Below are 27,006 nucleotides of genomic sequence, written 5' to 3'. Positions count from 1 at the left end.
CGGCGGCTGAGGCGGCTGAGGGGGCTGAGGGGGCCGGGGGTGTCATGGCCGGGCCCGCCGAGCGGCCTCCCCCTCACCGCGTCCGCGATGGAGACTTCGTGGTGCTGAGGCGGCAGGACGTCTTCAAAGCCGTCCAAGTGCAGCGGAGGAAGTGCGTGACGCCGGGGGGCGGGGAACCCTTTCGATCAATCGATCAATCAATCAATCGTATTTATTGAGCGCTTACTGTGTGCAGAGCACTGGACTAAGCGCTTGGGAAGTCCAAGTTGGCAACATATAGAGACGGTCCCTACCCAACAGTGGGCTCACAGTCTGAAAGGGGGAGACAGAAAAAAAAATTCAATCCTACTGATGGAGCGCTTACTAGTCAGCCAATCGTATTTATTTATTAGTATGAACATTCAGCCAACCGTATTTATTATTTTTTGGCATTTATTAAGCGCTTACTATGTACTATATCATCGTCAATCGTATTTATTGAGCGCTTACTATGTGCAGAGCACTGTACCAATATTTTTTGGCATTTATTAAGCGCTTACTATGTACTGTATCATCGTCAATCGTATTTATTGAGCGCTTCCTATGTGCAGAGCACTGTACCAATATTTTTTGGCATTTATCAAGCGCTTACTATGTACTGTATCATCGTCAATCGTATTTATTGAGCGCTTACTATGTGCAGAGCACTGTACCAATATTTATTGGCATTTATTAAGCGCTAACTATGCGCTATGTCATCATCAATCGTATTGAGCGCTTATTAAGCGCTTACTATGTACTATATCATCATCATCAATCGTATTTATTGAGCGCTTACTATGTGCAGAGCACTGTACCAATATTTTTTGGCATTTATTAAGCGCTTACTATGTACTATATCATCGTCAATCGTGTTTATTGAGCGCTTACTATGTGCAGAGCACTGTACCAATATTTTTTGGCATTTATTAAGCGCTTACTATGTACTGTATCATCGTCAATCGTATTTATTGAGCGCTTCCTATGTGCAGAGCACTGTACCAATATTTTTTGGCATTTATTAAGCACTTACTATGTACTGTATCATCATCAATCGTATTTATTGAGCGCTTACTATGTGCAGAACACTGTACCAATATTTATTGGCATTTATTAAGCGCTAACTATGCACTATGTCATCATCAATCGTATTGAGCGCTTACTATGTGCAGAGCACTGTACCAATATTTTTTGGCATTTATCAAGCGCTTACTATGTACTATATCATCATCATCAATCGTATTTATTGAGCGCTTACTATGTGCAGAGCACTGTACCAATATTTTTTGGCATTTATTAAGCGCTTACTATGTACTATATCACCGTCAATCGTGTTTATTGAGCGCTTACTATGTGCAGAGCACTGTACCAATATTTATTGGCATTTATTAAGCGCTAACTATGCGCTATGTCATCATCAATCGTATTGAGCGCTTACTATGTGCAGAGCACTGTACCAATATTTTTTGGCATTTATTAAGCGCTTACTATGTACTGTATCATCGTCAATCGTATTTACTGAGCGCTTACTATGTGCAGAGCACTGTACCAATATTTATTGGCATTTATTAAGCGCTTACTATGTACTGTATCATCGTCAATCGTATTTATTGAGCGCTTCCTATGTGCAGAGCACTGTACCAATATTTTTTGGCATTTATTAAGCACTTACTATGTACTGTATCATCATCAATCGTATTTATTGAGCGCTTACTATGTGCAGAACACTGTACCAATATTTATTGGCATTTATTAAGCGCTAACTATGCACTATGTCATCATCAATCGTATTGAGCGCTTACTATGTGCAGAGCACTGTACCAATATTTTTTGGCATTTATCAAGCGCTTACTATGTACTGTATCATCGTCAATCGTATTTATTGAGCGCTTCCTATGTGCAGAGCACTGTACCAATATTTTTTGGCATTTATTAAGCACTTACTATGTACTGTATCATCATCAATCGTATTTATTGAGCGCTTACTATGTGCAGAGCACTGTACCAATATTTTTTGGCATTTATTAAGCGCTTACTATGTACTATATCATCATCAATCGCATTTATTGAGCGCTTACTATGTGCAGAGCACTGTACCAATATTTTTTGGCATTAAGCGCTTACTATGTACTACATCATCGTCAATCGTATTTATTGAGCGCTTACTATGTGCAGAGCACTGTACTAAGCGCTTGGGAAGTCCAAGTTGGCAACATATAGAGACAGTCCCTACCCAACAGTGGGCTCACTGTCTAAAAGGGGGAGACAGAAAAAAAAATTCAATCCTACTGACGGAGCGCTTACTAGTCAGCCAATCGTATTTATTTATTCGTATGAATATTCAGCCAATCGTGTTTATTATTTTTTGGCATTTATTAAGCGCTTACTATGTACTATATCACCATCATCATCATCAATCGTATTGAGCGCTTACTGTGTGCAGAGCACTGTACTAAGCACTTGGGAAGTCCAAGTTGGCAACATCTAGAGACAGTCCCTACCCAACAGTGGGCTCACAGTCTAAAAGGGGGAGACAGAGAAAAAAAAACATACTAATAAAATAAGTAGAATAGATATGTATAAGTAAAATAAATAAATAGAGTAATAAATATGTACAAACATATATACATATATACAGGTGCTGTGGGGAAGGGGAGGAGGTAAGATGGGGGGGTGGAGAGGGGGAGGAGGGAGAGAGGAAGGAAGGGGCTCAGTCTGGGAAGGCCTCCTGGAGGAGGTGAGCTGTCAGCAGGGCCTTACTAGTCAGCCAATCGTATTTATTTCTTCGCATGAACATTCAGCCAATCGTATTTATTATTTTTTGGCATTTATTAAGCGCTTACTATGTACTATATCATCATCATCAATCGTATTGATTGAGCGCTTACTGTGTGCAGAGCACTGTACTAAGCGCTTGGGAAGTCCAAGTTGGCAACATATAGAGACAGTCCCTACCCAACAGTGGGCTCACGGTCTAAAAGGGGGAGGCAGAGAACAAAACCAAACGTACTAACAAAATAAAATAAATAGAATAGATAGGTACAAATACAATAAATAAATAAAGAGTAATAAATATGTACAAACATATATGCATATATCCAGGTGTTGTGGGGAAGGGAAGGAGGTAAGATGGGGGGGATGGAGAGAGGGACGAGGGGGAGAGATGCTCCCCCTCTCCATCCCCCCCATCTTACCTCCTTCCCTTCCCCACAACACCTGTATATATGTTTGTACCTATTTATTACTCTATTTTACTTGTGCCTATCTATTCTATTTATTTTGTTAGTGTGTTTGGTACTATATGCTCCCCCCTCTCCATCCCCCCCCCCCATAATAATAATAATGATGTTGGCATTTGTTAAGCACTTACTATGTGCAAAGCACTGTTCTAAGCGCTGGGGGGGATACAAAGTGATCATGTTGTCCCATGTGGGGTTCACAGTCTTAATCCCCATTTTACAGATGAGGGAACTCAGGCTCAGAGAAGTTAAGTGACTTGCCCAAGGTCACACAGCAGACATGTGGCGGAGTCGGGATTCGAACCCATGACCTCTGACTCCCCACAGCACCTGTATATATGTTTGTACATATTTATTACTCTATTTATTTTACTTGTGCCTATCTGTTCTATTTATTTTATTTTGTTAGTATGTTTGGTACTATATGCTCCCCCTCTCCATCCCCCCATCTTACCTCCTTCCCTTCCTCACAGCACCTGTATATATGTATATATGTTTGTACATATTTATTACTTCATTTATTTATTTTACTTGTGCCTATCTATTCTATTTATTTTATTTTATTAGTATGTTTGGTACTATATGCTCCCCCTCTCCATCCCCCCCATCTTACCTCCTTCCCTCCCCCACAGCACCTGTATATATGTTTGTACCTATTTATTACTCTATTTATTTTACTTGTGCCTATCTATTCTATTTATTTTATTTTGTCAGTGTGTTTGGTACTATATGCTCCCCCTCTCCATCCGCCCCATAATAATAATAATGTTGGCATTTGTTAAGTGCTTACTATGTGCAAAGCCCTCCTGAGAGCTCACCTCCTCCAGGAGGCCTTCCCACACTCAGCCCCCTCCTTCCTCTCCCCCTCATCTCCCCTCCACCCCCCCGCCTTATAATAATAATGGCATTTATTAAGCGCTTACTATGTGCCAAGCACTGTTCTAAGCGCTTACTATGTGCCAAGCACTGTTCCAGTAATAATAATGATGGCATTTACTAAGCACTTACTATGTGCAAAGCACTGTTCTAAGCACTGCGGAGGTTACAAGGTGATCAGGTTGGCCCACAGGGGGCTTAAACAGTCTTCATCCGCATTTGGCAGATGAGGTAACTGAGGCACAGAGAAGTGAAGTGACTTGCCCAAAGTCACACAGCAGACAAGTGGCGGAGCTGGGATTTGAACCCATGACCTCTGACTGCTAAGCCCGGGCTCTTTCCACTGAGCCACGCTGTTTACTGTTTACAGAGCGCTGGACTACTACTACTACTAATAATAATGATGGTATTTGTCAAGCACCTACTATGTGCCAAGCACTGACCTAAACCCTGGGATAATGGTAATAATAGTAATGGCATTTGTTAAGCGCTTACTATGTGCCAAGCACTGTTCTAAGCGCTTACTATGTGCCAAGCACTGTTCTAATAATAATGATGATGGTATTTATTAAGCGCTTACTATGTGTCAAGCACTGTTCTAAGCGCTGCGGAGGTTGCAAGGTGATCAGGTTGTCCCACGGGGGGCTCACAGTCTTCATCCTCATTTTACAGATGAGGGAACTGAGGCCCAGAGAAGTGAAGTGACTTGCCCAGAGTCACACAGCTGACAATTGGCAGAGCTGGGATTTGAACCCATGACCTCTGACTCCAAAGCCCGGGCTCTTTTTACTGAGCCATGCTGCTTCTCTTCACTGTTCTAAGCGCTTACTATGTGCCAAGCACTGTTCTAAGCGCTTACTACGTGGCAAGCACTGTTCTAAACGCTTACTATGTGCCAAGCACTGTTCTGAGCACTTACTATGTGCCAAGTACATCTCTTCCTCCCTTCAGTCTTTTAGACTGTGAGCCCGTTGTGGGGTAGGGACTGTCTCTATATGTTGCCAACTTGTACTTCCCAAGCGCTTAGTACCGTGCTCTGCACACAGTAAGCGCTCAATAAATACGATTGATTGATTGATTCAAAGCCCTACTGAGAGCTCACCTCCTCCAGGAGGCCTTCCCACACTCAGCCCCCTCCTTCCTCCCCCTCCCCATCCCCCCGCCTTACCTCCTTCCCCTCCCCACAGCACATGTCTATATGTTTGTACAGATTTATTACACTACTTATTTATTTGTTTGCCTTGTACTTATTCTATTTATTTTATTTTGTTAATATGTTTTGTTTTGTTTATTTTATTTTGTTAATATCTTTTGTTTTGTTTGTCTCCCCCTTCTAGACTGTGAGCCCGCTGTTGGGTAGGGACCATCTGTATATGTTGCCAACTTGCACTTCCCGAACACTTAGTACAGTGCTCTGCACAGTAAGCGCTCAATAAATACGATTGAATGAATGAAAACACTGTTCTAAGCACTTACTATGTGCCAAGCACTAACCGCTGGGGTGGTAATAATAATAATGATGATGGCATTAGTTAAGCACTTACTATGTGCCAAGCACTGTTCTAAGCACTTACTATGTGCCGGTTCTAAGCACTGGGTTAATAATAATAATGGCGGCATTGGTTAAGCGCTTACTATGTGCCAAGCACTGTTCTAAGCACTGGGGTAGTAATAATAATGGCATTTGTTAAGCGCTTGCTATGTGCCAAGCACTGTTCTGAGCACATACTATGTGTCAAGCGCTGTTCTAATCACGGGGGTAATAATAATGATGATGGCAATGGTTAAGTGCTTACTATGTGCCAAGCGCTGGGTTAGTCATAATAATGATGGTGGCATTTGCTAAGCGTTTACTATGTGTTAAGCGCTTACTGTGTGCCAAGCACTGCTCTAAGCGCTGGGGTAATAACAATAATGATGATGGCATTTGTTAAGCGCTTACTATGTGCCAAGCGCTATTCTAACTGCTGGGGTAATAATAATGATGATGGCACTGGTTAAGCACTTACTATGCACCAAGCACTGTTCTAAGCGCTGGGGTAATAATAATAATAATAATGTTGGCATTTGCTAAGCGTTTACTATGTGTTAACCACTTACTGTGTGCCAAGCACTGCTCTAAGCGCTGGGGTAATAATAATAATGATGATGGCATTGGTTAAGTGCTTACTATATGCCAAGCACTGTTCTAAGCGCTTACTATGTGCCAGTTCTAAGTGCTGGGGTAATAATAATGATGATGGCATTTGTTAAACGCTTACTGTGTGTCAAGCACTTTTCCAACCGCTGGGGTAATAGTAATAATAATGATGATGATGGCATTGGTTCAGTGGAAAGAGCCCAGGCTTGAAAGCCAGAGGTGGTGGGTTCTAATCCCAGCTCTGCCACTTGTCAGCTGTGTGACTTAGGGCATGTCACTTCACTTCTCTGGGCTTCAGTTCCCTCATCTGGAAAATGGGGATGAAGACTGTGAGCCCCATGTGGGACAATGTGATTACCTTGTATCTCCCCCAGCGCTTAGAACAGTGCTTGGCACATAGTAAGTGCTTAACAAATACCATCATTATTATTCTCTTCCTCCTTTTCCTCCCCCTCCTCTCCTCCTCCTCCTTTCTACTCCTTTTCTTCCTCCTCCATCTTTTCCCTCCTGCTCCCTCTCCTCCTCATCCTTTTCCTCCTCTTCCTTCTCCTCCTCCTTATCCTTTTCCTCCTCTTCCTTCTCCTCCTCCTCTTTCTCTTCTCCTCTTTCTTCTCCTCCTCCTTTTTCTCCTCCTCTTCCTCCTCTTCCTCCTCCCCCTCTCTTCCTCCTCCTCTTTTTCCTCCTCCTTTCCTTCCTCCTCCTTCTCCCCAGCTCACTGGTGCACCCCTGCTCCTCTCGCCCCACTTTCCCAGGTCCAGAATGGGGAGTGGGGAAAGGGTGTCTTAGCCAAACATTTGAGCCACAAACATGTTTCCAATGCCTTGACTCATTTAATAATAATAATAATGGCATTTGTTAAGCGCTTACTATGTGCAAAGCACTGTTCTAAGCGCTGGGGGGGATACAGTGTGATCAAGTTGTCCCACGAGGGGCTCACAGTCTTAATCCCCATTTTTACAGATGAGGTAACTGAGGCTCAGAGAAGTTGAGTGACTTGCCCAAGGTCACACAGCAGACTTGTGGTGGAGTTGGGATTCGAACCCATGACCTCTGACTCCAAAGCCTGTGCTCTTTCCACTGAGCCACGCTGCTTCTCATTTCTGACATGACCTCCCTTCCTAACTCTTTGCTTGACTTTTTGGGGAGACACTGGGTCCCTGGTAAGCTTTTAGGATCTCTGTTTATCGGTGGGCCGCAGGGAATGTATACGGAGGAACCGGCTCCAGCTCGCTCAGTGTCCATCTCCTGTTAAAAGTTTCCTTTACCAAAAAAAGGAAAAAAGAAAAGTTCTAGGAAACGCTGTGAGCTGAAGTAAAAACCAGTAACTCTGAATTTATGGATGAATTTAGTAGCCTAGCTATAAAATATTATTGCAAGGTTTTATTTTTAACAGGCTGGTTAGTCGCACAAAGGACTTGTTTGTGATGAACTCAAATTCTTTTTCTTTTCACTTTTAGAAAATGCTCATTTGTAATAACGATGGCATTTGATAAGAACTTATTCTGTGTCAAGCACTGTAGTAAGTGCTAGGGTAGATACAAATTAATCAGGTCGGGCACATCCCCTGTTCCACATGGGACTCACAGTCCAAGTCGGAGGGAAAATAGATATTAAATCACCATTTTACAGATGAAGGAAACGCAAGCACAGAGAACTTAAATGACTTGCCAAGGTCACCGCAGCAGATAAGTGGTGGCACCTGGCTAAAGAACCCACAGGCTTCTCTTGCTTCCTCTGATGTATTGAATAGTATATAAATATTGAGCAGTGCCATATATGCTTGGTATTTTTACCACATTTTTAATCAGAAAATATCCCAATGTTCATTGTGAGACAAGTAATGACAATTTAAACTATGTCCTAGTATTTGAAAATGACTGAATACCGATAGATGCTCTTTGGGAAATGCATGGCCATCAGTTTTTCCTTTGTGTATCCAAGTTTGGGTATCTTATTCGCACCATTGTCGTCATCCTCAGTGCTATTTATTAAATGCTTACGGTGTGTAGAGCACCGGACTAAGTGCTTGGGAGAGTACAATACGACAGAGTTCCCTGCCCCCATCTTAACCTCTCTCTCTCTTCACAATCCTTTTCAGAAAAGTTATCTTTGAAAAGCAGTGGTTCTATTTAGATAATGTTATTGGGCACAGTTATGGAACGACATTTGAAGTGTCAAGTGGCGGAAGCCTTCTGCCCAAGAAAAAGGTGGAAGAGACCAGTACGGGTAGGTGATTCTCCCCTTCTCTTTTCCCAATTTCCCCAGAAATGTCGTTCTTATATCTAAACCGACCAGTCCCATTGACTGACTTCCCAAAGCAGAGCGGAGTAGTGTTCTTCAGTTCAGTCATTGTGACTAGTGTCCTTGTCAGCCCTGGTTGTAAATTCCGTCTTAGTTTATGTGAAAAAATAGATCACTATTTCAATCTTAGAAGTAATTAAGTGCTTTACTCCTTTGGCATGAGAAGTTTGTCCTAAAAATGAACAAGATATCAGGTTATTTTGCACTCATATTTCTTTCCTTTAGAAACTAAAGAAGCGGGTACTGATAATCGAAATATAATCGATGATGGGAAATCTCAGAAGCTTACCCAGGATGACATAAAAGCTTTGAAGGACAAAGGAATTAAAGGAGAGGTGATTTTGAAGGGGTTTTTTTTTTTTGTTTCGTTGGTTTTTTTGCTTTGTTTTGTTTTTGTTTTTTATGGTGGGGTGGGAGGTGGCGGGTATTAGTCCTTTGAGAGTTTCCCAGGGGTAGAGAAGCTTCCAAATGAAGGCCAGCACTTATAACAGTGCTTTGCACAGTTAGCCCTTAATAAATGCCATTATTATTATTAGGACCCAACTCTGGAAAAATAAAAGGGACATGATTCAAGTTATTAAATCATGTTGGGTGCTGACAGGGGGAACAGGGAATTGTTACTTTATTCCACATCACCAAATTGAAATTTGAAGAAGGTAGGTTCAGAACCAATCTAGGATAGCACTTTTCGCAGACAGCATGTTATGGTAAGCACGTGGATTCTGTTCCCAAAGGAGGTTGTGCAGTTCCAAACTGTATGGAGAGTCACATGCAGTTTGGAGATGTTCATGGGCTTCTCGAGGGAAAGAAAAGGATGTAAAAAGGTAAAGGTAAGGGCTGTTCAGTAGCCCAACCCTAAACTTGAGATGGATGCGTCAACTGGGGCGCATTGCTCTTCCAAGCATCCTGTTGCCACTGATGGAAATTAAAATATGATTCCTGTGCTGTTGCTACTTACTGATATATAAAAGCTTAAATACAGCTGAAAAGCATTCTTGCCACATTGGTTTGCTGGAAGCTTAAATAGATATCTGATTAATATCAGTACTTTTGTTGGTCAGCGATGGTGACTTGACTCTGCCTTTGGCTTGGTGAAGGAAAGTGAGACTGCCTTTCTGCATTAAACCCTGGTTTAAAGTTTAAATGTGAAGGTGAATTATTTCTTTCAAAAAGGAAAACCCTGTTTCATTTTCTTTAGGAAATAGTTCAACAGCTAATAGAGAATAGTACGACATTCCGAGACAAGACAGAATTTGCCCAAGATAAATATATAAAGAAGAAGAAGAAGAAGTAAGCTAAGTTTGCCATTAGAAGGGTTCTTGGAGATTGAGTTTTTAAAACAAATCTGTCTTGAAAAGGATCATCTTTCTGCATTTTTTCCCAGATATGAGGCAATCATTACTGTTGTGAAGCCATCTACCCGCATTCTTTCAATTATGTACTATGCAAGAGAACCTGGGAAAATTAAGTAAGTCCATTTTCCTTTCAAAAATTCAATTGAATAAGATAGTGGTTCTGGGCCAAACAAATCATGTACCTGTGAGTTCAGGTTAAGCAGTAGCTTCTTCAAGAAGACAGAGCCCAATATCCTTTCCCTTTTAGCAGATTGCTTTGATACTAGGTGCTGCTTTATACTTTTTACAGGTATATAACTAAGCTTTAAAGATTAACACTGAATGTCTTCTTGAGCAGCAGCATGGCTTAATAGAAAGAATACAGGTTTGGAAATCAAATTTCCAACCCCAGCTCTGCCAGTTGTCTGTTGTTTGACCCGGGGCAAGTCACTTCTCTGTGCCTCTCAATTTCCTCATCTGGAAAATGGGGATTAAATACTTATTTCCGCCCCCCTCTTAGACCGTGAGCCTCCTGTGGGACTGTGTTTATCCTGATTTTCTTGTGTCTAACATATTGCTCGGTTCCGTGCTTGGAACACAGTAGGCTTAACAAATACCACCGTTTTTGTTACTGTTGTGTCATACTCTCCCGAGTGCTTTGTTCAGTACTCTGCACATAGTAAGTGCTCAATAAGTACCATTGATTGATTGATTGTTGTTGTTATTATTTCTTAGCCACTTGCGATATGATACTCTAGCTCAGATGTTGACTTTGGGAAATATCCGTGCTGGCAATAAGATGATCGTTGTGGAGACTTGTGCTGGCTTGGTGCTGGGAGCAGTAATGGAGCGAATGGGAGGTAACCAAACCCAGATATTCAAACGGCCCCAATAAGGGATTAAAAGCTATAAATACTTTTTTTATCTTGGTAACGGGTTGTTCAGGGAATCTCACAGGACATCCTCCCGTTCCAGAGTTTTGTTGATAATGTTCAAAATTCTGTTACTTTATGATACCAAAAGAAGTTGGTTACTTCACCCTTCTCTCACACACACCTCCAAGCAGAACCACAGTTAACCGTCCCACTTTGAATGCATCTCTTTAAGTATCTTCAGGGAAGATTGTGATTTCACAGTCATGTTTGGTAGAGGTGGTGAAGAGGAAGCAGCCAGAGAAACCCCTATTCCACTTTTTCTCTGTCTCCAAACCTCACCTTTGCCGTATTGTCTGGGCCAGTTCATCTTCATGAGTCAGCTTCCACCCTGTGATTATCAGCGGAAACTCCTTCTAGGTTGGGGGTAGGTGGGAAGCAACTCTGCTGCCTTTCGAGTTGAAAATAAGTGTTGGCACAACTTGAAATCTCGCAAACAGTGAACCTGGGAGTTGCTAGCGTTAGTATTGTCAGCGGTATTAGTTATTAAGTACCATATCTAAGAAACATCTCTGTCAATTTAATAACAATGATCAATCTTTATTTTAAGGATTTGGATCCATTATTCAAATGTATCCTGGAGGTGGTCCCGTTAGAGCAGCAACAGCTTGTTTTGGGTTTCCAGAATCATTTTTCAACAGTCTCTATGAATTCCCCCTCAGCAAAGTGGACAGTCTTCTAGCTGGAACATTTTCTTCGGAGACTTTGCCCTCAGAACCCAAAGACAGTGTTTCGGTAGAAGAGAGCAATGGAGCTCTTGATGAGAAACAAACTTCCCTGCAGGAGGCTGAAGAAGAATCCATTGCTGAAGTAGTAGTGGACAGTAACGATGCTGAAGATCAAGAAACAATGGAAGTTGGTACAGAGGACCCAGAATATAAGGATAGCAAAGATAAGGTAAGGGGAAGAATCCATCGATGCTATTTACTGATCGCTTACTCTGTGCAAAGCACTGTTCTCAATGCTTGGGAGAGTACAGTATGACAGGTTCCCTGCCTACAATGAGCTTAGAGTCTAGAAGTGGGGAGGAGGAGGAGAAGAATGCTATTGTTTCATCCACTCACCTCATTCAACCGTGTCAGATTGTCAGGGTTCCCATCCACTTTATTTTGTTGGATTCAGAGGCTTTTACCTTTGGGTCAGATAGTGCTTGGAGAAAGGCACTAGTCATTTATGTTATAATATTCATAATCTATAGAGCACGGTGGTAGAATAGGGGCCGTAACATGCCTAGGAATAGATCGGTTGTAATAGGCGATGGCGTTCTGTCGGGAATGCCATTTCAGGTATCATCTCTTCCACTAATGTAGGAGAAATCAATTGCAAGTATGGAATATGGTGGGGGAATGGGGGGAGGTGGGTGTGTGAGGGTGTGATGAAGTTACCCAGGTCAGTTCAGCCCGATACAATTGTAGGCTGTTTAAGAGTAAAGAAGCTTAGTTGTGGAGTAAACCGGAATGGAGGTCCAGTGTCAGACTGAATCAGCTCTGCTTGCTCCAGGGTACGTGGATTTATTTCATTTGCTCTTACTTATTCTTCCAAGACCCAGGAAAAGCAAAGAAAACAAGAAGAACAGAGGAAGAGAGAAATCGAAGCCTCTGCTTTATTGAATGAAAAGAATGCCGATGGGTATGTGTTCTGTGATGTTACCTGATTAAGATAGATTTTTCATGTGAGCAGTACCACGTGAGCTAGTCCACAGGATTTTCTTGCCATTTAAGAGCCAGGCCATTTTATGGTCATCCTATCACACTGATTCCTCACTAGTGATGATGACCTACTTGAACTAATCAGGATCTGATCACAAAGAGGTTACTCTTCTCTTTGCCCTGAGGGACTACTTACTTAATCACCTGGTTTCCATCGTCAGCAAAAAAGTGGCCCTTTGGTGGGCCACTATTTCTTCTTGGTCTTCTGGTTCAGTTTGTAGGGTCTTGTTCCCTAATGGCAAGGTCCTGAACTCTAGACATTAAAAGTCCTAGCGCTGGGCAAAAATACCAGAAGTTGCACTGTCTTGTTTAACTGGGCTTTGGCCACAGTCGTTTTGATGAAAGGACTCAGGATCAACTTCCTAACTTTTTAAATGAAACCAGATTTCAAGGACTAACTTTTTTTTTCCACTTTTCTTCAAAGATTACCCTTTGTTTATTCCTCTAAGCTTCATTCGCTCAAACTTGCTGTGATTCACCTGCATCATTAGCATCTTCAGAAACCTCCAGGGGCTATCCATTGCCCTCTTCTTCCTAATCCTCTCTCTTTCTAGCACTTGCTCATTCCAGACTCTCCCTTCTGTGACCCCTTGCTCTTCCACCCCCTTCCCCATCAAATCTACCAATTCATCTCCCTCCCCACCTTCAGAGGGCTCCTAAATGCCACTTTGTCCCCAGGCATTCCCCACTTCCCTACTTTTCTTATCACCTCATCCCATTTGCTACCCTTTGAACTTGCTTATAATCTCCCTTTCTCATTTATTTTTGTGGTGATCATCTCTATGTGTTATCCCTTTGTTCCCATGGTATGTTTATCGTGTCTGTCTCTCTGAGGCCCCCATTAAATTTTAGGCTCCTCCAAGAGCACTATGTCTTCTATGTTAATGCTCTTGAGCACCTGGTACAGTACTCAGCAAACAGTAGACACTCAGTAAATACTGACGATGACCTCATTAACAGGCCAGCCAATTCTTCCCTCAAAGGAGAGGGGTGAAGAAATCTTGGGTTCTGGGGGAGCTGGGGAGGAGGGGGCCGAAGGGTAATGATCTTCGTTAAACTTACTACGAGTCAAGCATTGTTCTAAGCGCTGGAGTAGATGCAAGTTTATTCAAATGTATTTACTGATGTTGGGCACGGTCCCTATGCAACATGGGGCTCACAGTTTAAGTAAGAGGGAGAATAGGTATGGAGTCCCCATTTTACAGATGAGGTAACTGAAGCTCAGAGAAGTAAAGTGACTTGCCTAGCAGACATGTGGCAGAGCTGGGATTAGAACCCAAGTCCTCCGACTCCTAGGCCTGTGGTCTTGCCACAGAGGGGATACAGCCAAAGAGGAGAAGGTGTTTGGTTGCTTTTTGTTGTTTTTCTGGAACCACTAGTTAAAAATAATCTGAATAATCATATTTCAAGCATCTGAAATGTTTTCTAATAATCGTAGTAAGCACCTACTTTGTGCAGAATACCCTACCGAACTATTGGAAGGGTACAATAGAGGTTAAGACACAACTCCTGCCCTCAAGAGGGGTATAGGATTTGGGTAGTTGGGTTTTTTTTTTCCTTTAGAATTTCCTTTCCTCCCAAAGAAATTCCATCTCTCCATTTTTCTTTGTGACCAAACGTAACGCCTACTTCAAGTAAAGTGGGTGAGACAGTGATTTAGCTGCTTCACATTTAGTAATCTAATTCTTTGAAACTTAAAATCGATACTTCGTATTTCAGAGTGTACTTTTTAGTTTGTATTTTAAGAGCAACTGGGCAAATTTGATTGTGATGCAGACCTGAGGTCCAAAGATACAGACTTAAAACAATTCACGCCGCCAGGAAATTGACTAATTTTTAATAAATAAACAACCCAGCACTTTGAATACAAGTGAGGCCTCCGTCTGGTTTTAATCAATTTTCTGCACAAATTCAAGCATATATTGATATCCTTACTTGCATAGAAGGGTATAAGGGCAAAAACCGTGGCTGGCCTAGGGAGTTGCCCAAATGCCAGTGAGTTGTTGGTCCGGTTTAAGTCATCGAGGAATGGACATGGATTTCGAATTTCTAGAAAGCTGAGTCTACAGAAGCATGATGATTTTTGAATATGATTCTACTTTTGGAAGGTACAAAAATAATTTGTGTAACGTTTTCTTTGCAGCTTAATTGTAGCCAGCCGGTTCCATCCAACTCCACTGTTACTTTCTTTGCTGGAATTTGTCGCTCCGTCAAGGCCTTTCGTCGTCTATTGCCAATATAAAGAGGTAATGCTAATGCTCGCGGCTTCAATTTTAGATTTGATGGGACTCCTCTGGGTAAAGAAGTACAGTAGTGGCAGGGGCCAGGGCAGGGAGTGATGAAACAGTGCCAGAAACACGAAAAAGGTTCAGTCGCCATCATTGCCTCCCAGAAAGTTTTGAATCAGTGGTAATTTTTCCTTTGTTCTCTAGCCATTGTTAGAATGCTACACAAAACTGCGTGAAAAGGGCGGTGTCATTAACCTCAAGGTGTCGGAAACCTGGCTCAGAAGTTATCAGGTATGTAAAGTTGCCCATCAACGTGACCCTTTCCGAGTTGTGTGAGGTGAGTCGATTATGTATATCAGCGTGGTTCAAAGCACCCCAATAGGGAGCTCGGGAGGATTGGTCCTCTGCTCCTGATTTCCCTTTCTCCGGAGGGTGGAGAGTGCGGCCCTCATTCCCGTCAACTTTCTGAGGAAGGTGGAGGGACCACACAGAAAAGCAGCGTGGCTCAGTGGAAACAGCCCGGGATTTGGAGTCAGAGGTCGTGGGTTCAAATCCCGGCTCTGCCAGTTGTCAGCTGTGTGACTTTGGGCAAGTCGCTTCACTTCTCTGTGCCTCAGTTCCCTCATCTGTAAAATGGGGATGAAGACTGATCCCCACGTGGGACAACCTGATCGCCTTATATCCCCCCCCCATGCTTAGAACAGTGCTTCGCACACAGTAAGCACATAACAAATACCATTATTATTATTATTCTAGTTTTTTTTGTTCTGTTATTTTGGTGGAGTTCTTTTGCCGGAGGGTGGGATTTGGTAGTATTCAACTCACTTCTTGGGGATTTTTTTTTTTCCAGAACAGTGGTTCTGCAGAGAATATAACTGAAAAGCACCTTTTTTGTACAAAAAAAAAGTAGTTCCACAGAAAACTGCACCGACTCCCACCCGACTTCCTTCACCTGGGGATGGGTGTACGTTGCCCCCTTCCAGCCCCAAATGGTCAGAGATCTACCAAGACTTAGATTTCCTCATCTTCTTATCCCCCTCCACCAAAGGGATGCTAAAACAACCCTGCCTGTTTTACTGTTGTACATTCCCTTGTGTTTTGGGAATGCAGTGTACTAAAAGGCCATGAAGACACTGGGCTGCTTCTGTAGCCACTAGATAATGGGATTCTCCTCTCCCTCTCTCCCCTCCTTCACCGCCCCCCCCCCCCAAAAAATAGGCTTCATTTAAATCTTTATTCAATGTGTGCACTGCTGTAGGACTCCTCTTCTTCTCTTAATGCTAACATTTATCCACTGTGTTTCAGGTTTTGCCCGATCGAAGTCATCCCAAACTGATCATGAGTGGCGGTGGGGGCTATCTCCTCTCAGGGATTACTGTGGTCACAGACAACCTCAAAGCTGATGGCAGCACTTTAGAGTCACAGAAGACGGAGGAGCCCTCATCTAAAAAACGAAGAGTTCAAGAGACTCAGTGTTAACTTTGGAAGAACGTCTCAGGAAGCTAAAATTAGTAATAAACCGTCTTTCCGTGTCATTACTAATCGCTCCTGATGCCCTGGGGACAAATACGTGTCGATCACCCTTTGAAACAAAGGAGTTAAAGGTATTTTAGAAAAGAAGCTTTTTTTTTTCTTTTAACAACTGGCTGTTAAGAAGGACGTTTGACCTGAAGAATTTGAACCAAGGTCCACCGTACTGCAGAGAAATCCAAAACCCATAGGCAGGAGGATTGCCAATGACAGGTCGTTAATTTGGTTCCTAATCATTGTCTTACAAATCGAAGCAACTAAAAGCGTTTTCTGTGTTTGACTCTCCTCAACTATAGGACCCTAACTATTTTTAATTACATTTTAAACGATTGAGAAAAATTGACAGAGAGAAATATTGAAAAAAGATATAGGAAAAAACCCATCATGTATTTCTCCCATGTTGTTAGTAGTCCTAACTATTAAAGAACATGGGATTGTGTTATAATTTGCAGAACCAAAAATTTCCAGTATTTTCTCTATGGTACTACATGCTTTTTAGAGGCTGAAATGTAGACTCTTAATATTTTTAATATTTGAAGACAGGGAAGTTATAAATATTTATTTTACTGTCATCATCATCATGGTATAGTGGAATGGGTAGGGGTTTTTTCTCGTTTTTTTTTTTTTTCAAATTTCGTCATTTTAAATAAAACTATCAGGATTTTCTTGCAATAATACAGCTGAAAGAAATGGTTTCTTTTATATTTTTTCCCTTGTGGGAATGTGAATATATGAAAAGTGAATGTGTTCTCTATATAAAATATTTTTGAAAGCCTGGATGCGCTTAGTCTTTTGAATACTGCATTAAAGTACGATGTTACGGTTTGCTAGGCATTAGCGTGACCAGATTGTTAAATTTTCTTCAACTCCAATAAATGCAGTGAATGCTTGGAGCTTCATGTGCGTTTCCTGTTGTGAGGAAGAACGGTCAGATGATGCCCAAGACAGGCTCCGTATGACTTAATTTAAGGATTTGCATAGTGGAACGCTCTCAGTATTATTCTTAGATTTAGTAAGTATTTCGGTGTGGTCTCAGTGGACGAGTCCCAAGAGAAGAGTAGCCAGAGAATGGTATTCTTGGCAAGGTGCACTGTCAAATACTGGTAATGTGAAATGGTAACATTTCCACATGACTGTCCCAGTTTGGGAGCCCACTTGCTTTCAAAAGCTTGCCCTCCGTGAAAGGTCGAAAGTATTTTAGTACATTGAGTACGGAGACCAGTCTCGACCTCTAGACTGTAAGTGCCTTGCTGGGAGGGAATATGTCTCCCAACTCTGTTGCACTGTACTCTCCCAAGTGCTTAGTACACAGTAAGTGCTAAGGAAATACCACTGATGGATTGACCGAAGTCAATCATGGTAGAGTTTCTGTAACCAGCCTCGTCTTCCAAGGCACCTTTTACAATTTGGACATTTTTAAAGCCAATTAAAAAGTGGGTTTCCCCAGAAGAAAATCCGTGCATCTACAAAAGCTGGTTCAGAAAATATTTAGCAAAGCCCAGTTGGCTAAATGCCGGTTTGGGATAGATTCAATTGCAGGCTGCGCACAACCCTCCTTAATAGCTCCACGCAATCAGTTGGTAACCCAATGAGAATAAAACACGACTCAACTATGCTCAGCAACAGTGGGCCAGCAAGAAGCTGTGGCCCATATGTTATTGAAAGGCTGGAAAAAGAATGCAATTTGTCACGCTTCCTTTACCCAGAGCATCCCTCCCTTTGGAGCTGCTGCTGGGTGCATGTCACCTTGCAGCTGGAGTTTTGGTGCATTGCAGGGCTTTGCTTTTTCCCCTCAATCCCCATAGCCTGCTCTATCCCCTTTGAGGGATCCGGCGGGTGATTCTTGCCTTCTCCATTTATTTTTAAGTGATCAGTTCAAATTCAGTCGTATTTATTGAGCACTTACTGTGTGCACAGCACTGTACTAAGTTTTGAACTATGGTGCTGCCTTAAGGAGACCCCGCAGAGGCAGAGTAGTAAGAAAATGGTTAAAGGAGTCAATGGCTGGGCACCGACAGCCCCCGGGGCTTCGCGGGAACCGATCTGTAAATTTAACCTCAGAATTGCTAGGTATTTGGTTGAAAATAATGGGCCGCTGTTAAGAGTAATGTTGAGAGCAGCCAGTTATGTGGACCACCTTTTTTCATGACGTGCTGAGTTATCGTGAAAAAGTCAGCTATCCAGGTAGCAGTTTTTAAAAGAAAATGGATAAATCCAGGTGTCAGAAAAGCTATATCAGATAGCCCCCCCCCCCCCGCCTTATAATTAATGGACAAAAAAAATCCAAACAGATGAATGAAAAAACAGACATTTTAGACATTAGTTTCAGCCTATTCCTGAACCAAATTTTAGCCAAGCTGCTAATAGTAATAGGCATGATCCCTGTCCTCAAAGGCTTTACCTTCTGGTGGTGGCTGCATATTAAAGTTGCAAATAGGGGGAAGTAATAGAGGATAAAGAGAAGTATGTAAGAGCTGGGGGTTGGGAGGGAGAGAAGGGAGTGAGCGCTCATGTGAGAAAGGTGAGTTGACAGTGACCTCCACTTGTTCTGTTTCTTTCCATTATGTGTTGGTGCTTGGATTGGAGCTTACCTAGCTTAGAACATGGTGAGCTGGCTGGGTGATTGAACTTTTTTCAATCAATCAATCAATCGTATTTATTGAGCGCTTACTGTGTGCAGAGCACTGTACTAAGCGCTTGGGAAGTACAAATTGGCAACATATAGAGACAGCCCCTACCCAACAGTGGGCTCACAGTCTAAAAGGGGGGCAGATCACACAGTACCTTATGGGGCTGGTCATTTTCCCCCCCCCCCACAGCCATTCTCTATTCTGGAGGGACCTAAAATCTTATTTCTGGGTCCCTAAAACGCTACACTGTACATAGAGCAGCTCTAATCTTCTCTGAGCACCTTGATTCTAGAGAGCCCAAGTCTGGATCTCCCAGGAGCATCTCAGGTCAGACCGGGAACCTTCTCCCCGTCAGAAGGGAAGCAGCGGCCTCCCTTTTCCAGTTCCCAACCAGCTATTACTGTTGCCCAGATTCCACAGGAGACCTTACAGGCCAGGGAAAAGAAAAGGCCGGTCAAGGAAGGCAACGTCTTCCCGTCTAGACTGTTTGCTCGTTGTGGGCAGGGAACGCGTCTGCCAACTCTGTTGTATTGTTCTACCCCCAGTTGTTTAGTCCATTGCTCTGCTCAAAGTAAGAAATCAATAAATATCATTAATGGCGATGATTGGTGGAGAAGCAGCTTGGCCTAGTGGACAGAGCACGGGTCTGGGAATCAGGGGTCATAGTTCTAATTCGAGCTCCTCCACATGTCTGCTGTGTGTTCTTGGGCATGTCACTTCTCTTGAGCCCCACTTGGGATAGGGACTGTGTGAAACCCCATTTGCTTGTATCCATCCCAGAGCTTAGTACAGTGCCTGGCACACAATAAGTTCTTAAATACCACAATTATTATTCATTCATTGTCATATTTATTGAGCACTTACTGTGTGCAGAGCACTGTACTAAGCGCTTGGGAAGTACAAGTTGGCAACATAACATCCTCCCTCCCATCCCCTCGGTGCACATGGATCTATTATTTATTTATAATGATTCTCTGGGCCTCAGTTACCTCATCTGTAAAATGGGAATTGAGAGCGTGAGCCCTATGTGGGACGGACTGTGTCCGACCTGACTAGCTTGTATCTACCTCAGTGCTTAGAACAGTGCTTGGCACATAGTAAGCGTTCAACGAGTACCATAATTATTATGATGAAGGCTGGAGGAGGAGGAGAAGCAGCAGCAGCACGGCCTAGGGGAAAGCACGGGCGTAGGAGTCAGAGGACCTGGGTTCTAATTCCAGCAATGCCAAATAGTTGCTGTGTGACCTTGACCGAGTCACTTAACTTCTCTGTGCCTCAGCTCTCCTGTTCTCCCTCAGACCGCGTGCCCTATGCGCGACAGGGACAGTGTCCAAGGTAGTTCGTTTTGTCTCTGGTTTAGGGAGTTTTTTTTTTTTGGATTAATGAAATCTGTTAAGTGCTTACTACGTGCCAGGCACTGTACTAAATGCTGGAATAGATACAAGATCATCAGGTGGAACACAAGTCCATTGGACTCTGTCTTAATCCCCATTTTATAGGTGAGGTAACTGAGGCACAGAAAAGTTAAGTGACTTGCACAAGGTCAAACCGCAGACAAGTGGCGGAGTCACGATTAGAACCCAAGTCCTCTGACCAAGGCCTCCTCCAGGAGGCCTTCCCAAACTGAGCCCCCTTTTTCCTCTCCTCCGCCCTCACCTCATTCCCCTCCCCACAGCACCTGTATATATGTTTGTACAGATTTATTACTCTATTTATTTTACTTGTACATATTTACTATTCTATTTATTTTGTTAATGATGTGTATCTAGCTTTATTTTTATTTATTCTGGTGACTTGACACCTGTCCACATGTTTTGTTGTCTGTCTCCCCCTTCTAGACTGTGAGCCCGTTGTTGCGTAGGGACCATCTCTATATGTTGCCAACTTTTACTTCCCAAGCGCTTAGTACAGTGCTCTGCACACAGTAAGCGCTCAATAAATATGATTGAATGAACAGTTTTAGACACAGAGTAAGCCCTTAACAAATACCCTTTGGGAAAAAAGGCCTAGATCAACTGTAAATGAGTGAAATGAGAATCAAACGATTCTTGGTATTTGTTGAGTGCTTCCTCTACAGAACACTGTCCTAAGTACTTGGGTCACCACCCTTCCCACAAGGAGCTAACAGTCTACAGGGATGTTCCAGGGAATATTTTAATAAGGAGATTTTTGAATGCTTGTGATTAGTGTGGTCACTGTCAAAACTGCAGTATCCCACCGTTGGGTAGGGACTGTCTCTATATGTTGCCAATTTGTACTTCCCAAGCGCTTAGTACAGTGCTCTGCACATAGTAAGTGCTCAATAAATACGATTGATGATGACGATGATGATCTGTATTACACCTAACCGGGAACTCACTTTTACTCTGTGCCTTTGGATGCTGAAGGAAACAGCTCTCACTGTTTATTCCAAAGCCAGTCTGTGCTCACCAAGCCTCCAAGGCACGTTCAACCTTGTCAGGACAAAAGAAACTCAGACAGATGAAGCATTTTTATTTTTATTTTATTATTTCAAACAGACATAAATATAATTCTGAAAAGCAGTAACACGGTCTGTCACAAGCATAATAAAATGTCTGCCTTGCATGAGCGTTTGTATGCTAAAATTCATGCTATTCAAACTTCAATAGCATCCTGACAAAAATAAAGACATTTCCGACGTGTAAAACACTACACATAGTGAACAGTAAACTCTATTTTCTGTCTTTGGGTAAACAAGACTTCCCAAGAAGAGTATGTACGTAAGGAGTTTTACACTACCAGAGCTTGGAAGTATCGCACCACAGCCCAGTGGGTCGTCACCCTCTTCGGGGATGACTGAACTTCTCAGCTATCTTCTGCAGTTCCAAATCCATTGCAGCCAAGTTTTCCAGTTCTTTTTCCTGTGTAGATAGAAACGTAGTTGAGCTGTCGAATGCAAGGAGGGGTTAAGAGCCAGATACAAATCTGGCCCAGTGCCATTCTGAGACCTTTGATTTCTAGCCTTGGGTTACCACTATTGCCGCTGACATGTGGTTGTACATATTTGGTTGTACTTATTTATTACTCTATTTATTTTACTTGTACATATCTATCCTATTTATTTTATTTTGTTGGTATGTTTGGTTTTGTTGTCTGTCTCCCCCTTGTAGACTGTGAGCCCACTGTTGGGTAGGGACTGTCTCTATGTGTTGCCAATTTGTACTTCCCAAGCGCTTAGTACAGTGCTCTGCACATAGTAAGCGCTCAATAAATACGATTGATGATGATGATTTGGGAAGCCCAGGACTTGACTGTCGCTCTTCAACCACAAGCTACTCCAGAATGCAGATTAAAAAGTGACTTTCACAGATCTCCCTTAAGCCTCACCTTCTTTCAGCATTCATATTAATGCTTCCCTGCTATCTCCCCTGATCCAGAATTATTCCAGAGGTGGGGGTCCAACCCCTTCAACTCCACTACCTCATTATTAGACTCTGTAAACTCCCACTGGGTCAATGGGAGACTCGTGAACCTCCCATAAGGATGGGGAAGAGCAACAGAGGAGGAAACAAACCCCAACAGCCTCCTGCTTGATTTGTCTTTTAATCTGGTTAAGGCAGATACTCTCCACGTAGAGAAGCCGTGTGGCTTAGTGGAAAGAGCACAGGCCTGGGTGTCAGAAGGACCTGGATTCTAAACCTGGCTCTGCCACTCGTCTGCTGTGTGACCTTGGGCAAGTCACTTTACTTCTCTGTGCCTCAGTTACCTCATCTGTAAAACGGATTGAGACTGTGAGGGACAGGGACTGTGTCCAAACCAATTTGCTTGTATCCACCCCAGTGCTTAGTACAGTGCCTGGCACTTAGTAAACACTTAACAAATACCATAATAATAATTATTATTACTAAAGGCAGTACGTATAGTGGTTCTTCACCATAATTTTCCCCCTCCCCAATATCTGAGAGGCTTTTAGCTCATTTGTCTTCAATATCGACTACATTTGTGCAACAAAGTCCAGTGACTGTACCTCTTCCTCTGTGAGAGGTCTCTGATTGAGGCTTCCCTTTTCATTCTTAATCACGTGACGCTTTTTCATCTCTTCATCAGAGCTGTAGAAATCGGGAAATTCAGCTGACTTCTTCCTATAATTGAGAAGTTGAGCCAGTTGGTCCACTCTATTATACTGCCTTTTCAGACCCAACTGGGGGATCCGAGGAAGATTTCTCTTTTCACCGTGCCCCTGATTTACTCTATCTACAAGTGGCTTCTTCTCCCACCAGTCATAATCGTTGTATTCTGGGAAGTAAGTCTGCTCGTTTAGGCCACGTCTCCTTTCCTCTTCACTCACTGGAAACTCTTCATCCAGATTGTCTTTCTTCTCCACCGGCCTGTTCTTCCATCGGAGATTTTGATAGTAAGGGCTGAACTGACTCCCTAATCTCTTGTCCTTCTTTTCTGCACGGTTGGTATTGAATTCCTTTTCTTGAAACCTTGTTTCTTCTCTACTCTCTTCACTCTCTCGGTCTTCCTTCTGCCGCTGCTTTCCAAAATCTTCTTCCTCAAAACTGCCCGCCGAGTGCTGCTTCTCTTCCCTGTTTCTCTCTTTATGAATGAAGTGGCTCCCGTCCCGCTCTCTCCTCTCTCCTCTAACATGCCTCCTCGAGTCGCCTCCGTTGTTTTCTCTTACATAATACTGGTCTTCACTGGGATACTTTTCCTTGTCCCTACTGTCATGCTTCTCTGGCTCATCTTCACTCTCACCTCGATGGTGTCTCTTCTCTCCAGCATGGGACCTCTCTCCTCCATTTTCTTCTCCTTTGCGCTGCCTTATTTTATCATAGAAGGACCTGGTCTCCTCACTTTCTCCACTGCGGTAGTTTCTTTTCTCTTCTTCCTCTTGGCTTTCCTCACTGGGCCGTCTCTTCTCGCTGTACTCTTCACTTCCTCTTCCACCATGTTTTTCTTCCTCCAGATCCTCAGAAGCAGGTCCCCTGTGATAATTCCTTTTCTCTTCTTGATTATTTGATTCCTCCTCTGGCTCCTCGTAGTAATTCTTTTTATGGCGTCCTCTCTTATCCCAGAAACGCGTCCCATCTTCAGTTGATTCCTCAGACTCCCCCAGTGTGTTTCTTCTCTCTTCATAGTGAGGCCTTCTTTCACCAAATTTGGATCTCCCATGGTGGTGTCTGGGCTTCGTCCGCCGTTTGGCCACTTCGGCAACGGCTTCTTCGTTTTCATCTGTTTCTTCAGAATATCTGTGCCGGAGGGAATCTTGGCTTTTTGAGTCACGCAGTTGTTTTTCACTGATGCTTTCCTCTTCTTCCTCTTCGGCCCCCTTGTCGTCTTCCTCTTCTTCTTCCTCCTCTTCCTCACTCTTGTGGTCTCTTATCTCATGGCTGTGTGTTCTCTCCTTAGAGTGGCTCTGTGAATGTCTATTAAATTCACCTAAAAACTCATCTGGGTTTTTAGCCTGGAATCTTTTGTCCGGAAGCGCCTGGGGCACCTCTTCCGATGCTTCAGTACGACGCTTCTCTTGGCTTCCTTCTTCACTAGACCCGTTTTTCTTATATTTCTCTTCTACCTCTTCTTCCTCCTCTTCCTCCATGCTCCTTTCACCCTGATATTTTTCGGGCTCTTTATGGAGAAGATCTTCATGAAGGTAATGACTGCCTTGATGCCTTCTTCCCTCTTCTTCCTTGCTGGGGTCTCTTCCCTGGCCCCCCTTCTCCTGCTCCTCCTCTTCCATTTTCCTTGTTGCTTCTTCATCCACAGGATTTCTTCCTTCCTCTATATCCGTGAGGCCCTGGGTTTCCCCATTATCTTCCCTTAACAGTCTTGCTTCACTTTTTGAGTTTTCATTTTCATTCTTCTTCTCTTTGATATCCTGTTTGCCATCTATAATGATAAAGCAAAAGAGGAAATTGAAGTTATTGGCGATGCATTCAAGAAGCACAAGCCTCGTATCGAGGAGCCACTTCCAGTTGCATAGCTTTTGTTTTAAGCCACGAAGAAACTTAAAACGTTTCCCATTTTAAAATAAGTTGGGTGAAAATGATGTTAGCTTTGTGCAATGTGATCCAAGCTTTATGGGCTTTGAAACTTCAGATAGGTACTATCTCCAGTGGAAACTCTTTGGGTAACAACACTAAAGAGACCAATTTTGGGGGACTTTGCTAAGCGGGAACGCTTTTTATGATAGTCTCTAAAATTGCATTTGATTCCACGGTGGGTTCCAGGAACCAACAGGAATCTCTGTTATCCAAAAAATATCGATACTGTTTAGAGGCTTTGCTAGGCTTTATTGTCTTTCCAAATCTTAACAAGCAATTGAGATCCTTTGCCATTGTGGGTAGGGAGGGTGTCTACTTGTCTGGTGCATCATACTCTCTCAAGTGCTTAGCTCAGTGCTCTGCACACTGTAAGCCTCAATAAATATGACTGATTGATTTGCCTTTTCTCACGCTGACTCTCAGACCTGACTGAAGCTGGAAAGTGGTGGCCAAAGGCAAGTATGGTTCTACAGCAGAGTGTTTTGAAAGTAGCAGAGATGTTGGGGCTTAGTGGAAAGAGCCCGGGCTTGGCAGTCAGGGGTCGTGGGTTCTAATCCCGACTCCGCCACTTGTCAGCTGTGTGACTTTGGGCAAGTCATTTCACTTCTCTGTGCCTCAGTTACCTCACCTGCAAAATGGGGATTAGGACGGTGAGCCCCACGTGGGACACCCTGATTACCTGGTATCTACCCCAGTGCTTAGAACAGAACACGTGGCAAGCGCTTAACAAATACCATCATTATTAGAGAAGTAACATGGCTTAAGTGGAAACGGCACGGGCTTGGGAATCAGAAGACGTGGGATCTAATTTCGGCTCCACCACTTGTCTGCTGTGTGACCTTGGGCAAGTTATTTAGCTTCTCTGTGCCTCAGTTACCTCATCTGCAAAATGGGGATTAACACTATGAGCCCCACGTGGGACAACCTGATTACCTTGTAGCTACCCCAGTGCTTAGAACATAGTAAGTGCTTAACAAATATTATTATTATTATTATTATACAGTGCCATGCAGAAAATACAGGTCCTCAGCTAATAGTAATAATAATGACAATAACAATAGTAATTGTGATCTGAAATAGCGATTCACAGCTTGGTTCAGTCACGTAGTCCAAGGGGTTAGTGAACGTTGCCAAAACTCATTGCTGTAGTTACAAATCACGATTCTGAGTGGAAATACGGAGAGTCACAGCTAATAATGTATTTCCATAAAAGGATTCAGATGCAATATTAGTAAATATAAAAGGTAGTGTCTCACCCTGACAACATCCTACATCTGGCATTTTCTCTGCTCTTAATTCTCATGTGCTTGAAAAATGGCTCTGGAAGCAAAAAGCGATTTTGTTATGAAATTAAAATGAACTGTGAAAAGAGTCCACGCATCATTGTGAGCAAAAGTCTGGAGTGAGAGCATTGTCCCTTTCTGGAACTGGGGACAGGACTTACTCTTCCTCAGGATCTCTCTGCACCCAGGATCGATTGGAGGAGCATTTGGCTTGGCCAAAGCATTTGACAGAACTTCAATGATGCAACGGGTCACCTGGAATAAAGCAAATAAATAAAGCAAATAATAAATAAATAAATAAAGCAATAAAGCATTTTCCAAATTAGAATCTGGAAAATGAACCGGACACTTCTCTGGACGAGTCCCAGGGTTAGATGGGAAATTTGAATGCAGAGACATAAATTTCGGTTCTATGGGGGCGCGAATGGGAAATGGCTTCCACAAGACCCTGGCCTTTGATTGGGATGGGGGTGAACAGTAGGAGTGATGGCAGGTAGTCACTCCTTAAGCACTTGGGTACCACCCCAGCAACACTTATGTAACTATCTTTAAACTCTGTTGCCTCATTCTCTCTAATTTATTTTAGTGTCTGCCTCTCCAGCTAGATCGAAGCTCTTTCAGGGCAGGGATTGTGTCTACAGAGAAGCAGTGTAGTCTAGTGGAAAGACCACGGGCCTGGGGGTCGGAGGACTTGGGTTCTAATCCCTGTTCTGCCACTCATTTGCCGTATTACCTTGGGTAAGTCATTTAACTTCTCTGGGTCTCAGTTCCCTCA

General features: G+C 43.0%; 2 protein-coding genes across 3 annotated transcripts in view; one reads left to right on the top strand and one right to left on the bottom strand.

Moving 5' to 3' along the window:
- The first annotated feature begins 44 nt into the window (after window positions 1-44).
- On the top strand, window positions 45-17,183 carry TRMT6 (tRNA methyltransferase 6). The gene is made up of 11 exons (XM_038751318.1): window positions 45-151; window positions 8,372-8,499; window positions 8,800-8,909; window positions 9,773-9,864; window positions 9,959-10,042; window positions 10,644-10,768; window positions 11,391-11,737; window positions 12,384-12,469; window positions 14,693-14,795; window positions 14,982-15,068; window positions 16,083-17,183. The coding sequence occupies exons 1-11, from the start codon at window positions 45-47 to the stop codon at window positions 16,254-16,256; spliced, it is 1,443 nt and encodes a 480-aa protein (XP_038607246.1). The 3' UTR covers window positions 16,257-17,183.
- Window positions 17,184-21,410: 4,227 nt separating this feature from the next.
- Window positions 21,411-27,006, bottom strand: part of CHGB (chromogranin B) — a 96,052-nt gene continuing 90,456 nt past the window's right edge. For both annotated transcript variants that reach the window (XM_038750932.1, XM_038750931.1), the window contains 3 exons: window positions 26,393-26,486; window positions 22,926-24,793; window positions 21,411-21,819 (listed from right to left, as the gene is read on the bottom strand). In XM_038750932.1, the coding sequence (XP_038606860.1) occupies window positions 21,736-21,819; window positions 22,926-24,793; window positions 26,393-26,486 (2,046 nt within the window). In that variant the 3' untranslated portion in view covers window positions 21,411-21,735. The remainder of the gene's footprint in view (window positions 21,820-22,925; window positions 24,794-26,392; window positions 26,487-27,006) is intronic.

The sequence above is a fragment of the Tachyglossus aculeatus genome, chromosome 9 (assembly GCF_015852505.1).
Source record: "Tachyglossus aculeatus isolate mTacAcu1 chromosome 9, mTacAcu1.pri, whole genome shotgun sequence".
In the NCBI taxonomy this organism is placed as follows: domain Eukaryota; kingdom Metazoa; phylum Chordata; class Mammalia; order Monotremata; family Tachyglossidae; genus Tachyglossus; species Tachyglossus aculeatus.
Note: the sequence above shows the minus strand (reverse complement) of the source record. Positions and strands in the feature narration are given on the sequence as shown.

Excerpts from the sequence above, each read along its gene's own strand:
- TRMT6 (XM_038751318.1), top strand. The coding sequence starts at position 45 with ATGGCCGGGCCCGCCGAGCGGCCTCCCCCTCACCGCGTCCGCGATGGA. Across the intron at positions 9,865-9,958 it reads ATAAAGAAGAAGAAGAAGAA|ATATGAGGCAATCATTACTG; the intron begins GTAAGCTAAGTT and ends ATTTTTTCCCAG. Across the intron at positions 12,470-14,692 it reads AATGAAAAGAATGCCGATGG|CTTAATTGTAGCCAGCCGGT; the intron begins GTATGTGTTCTG and ends TTTTCTTTGCAG.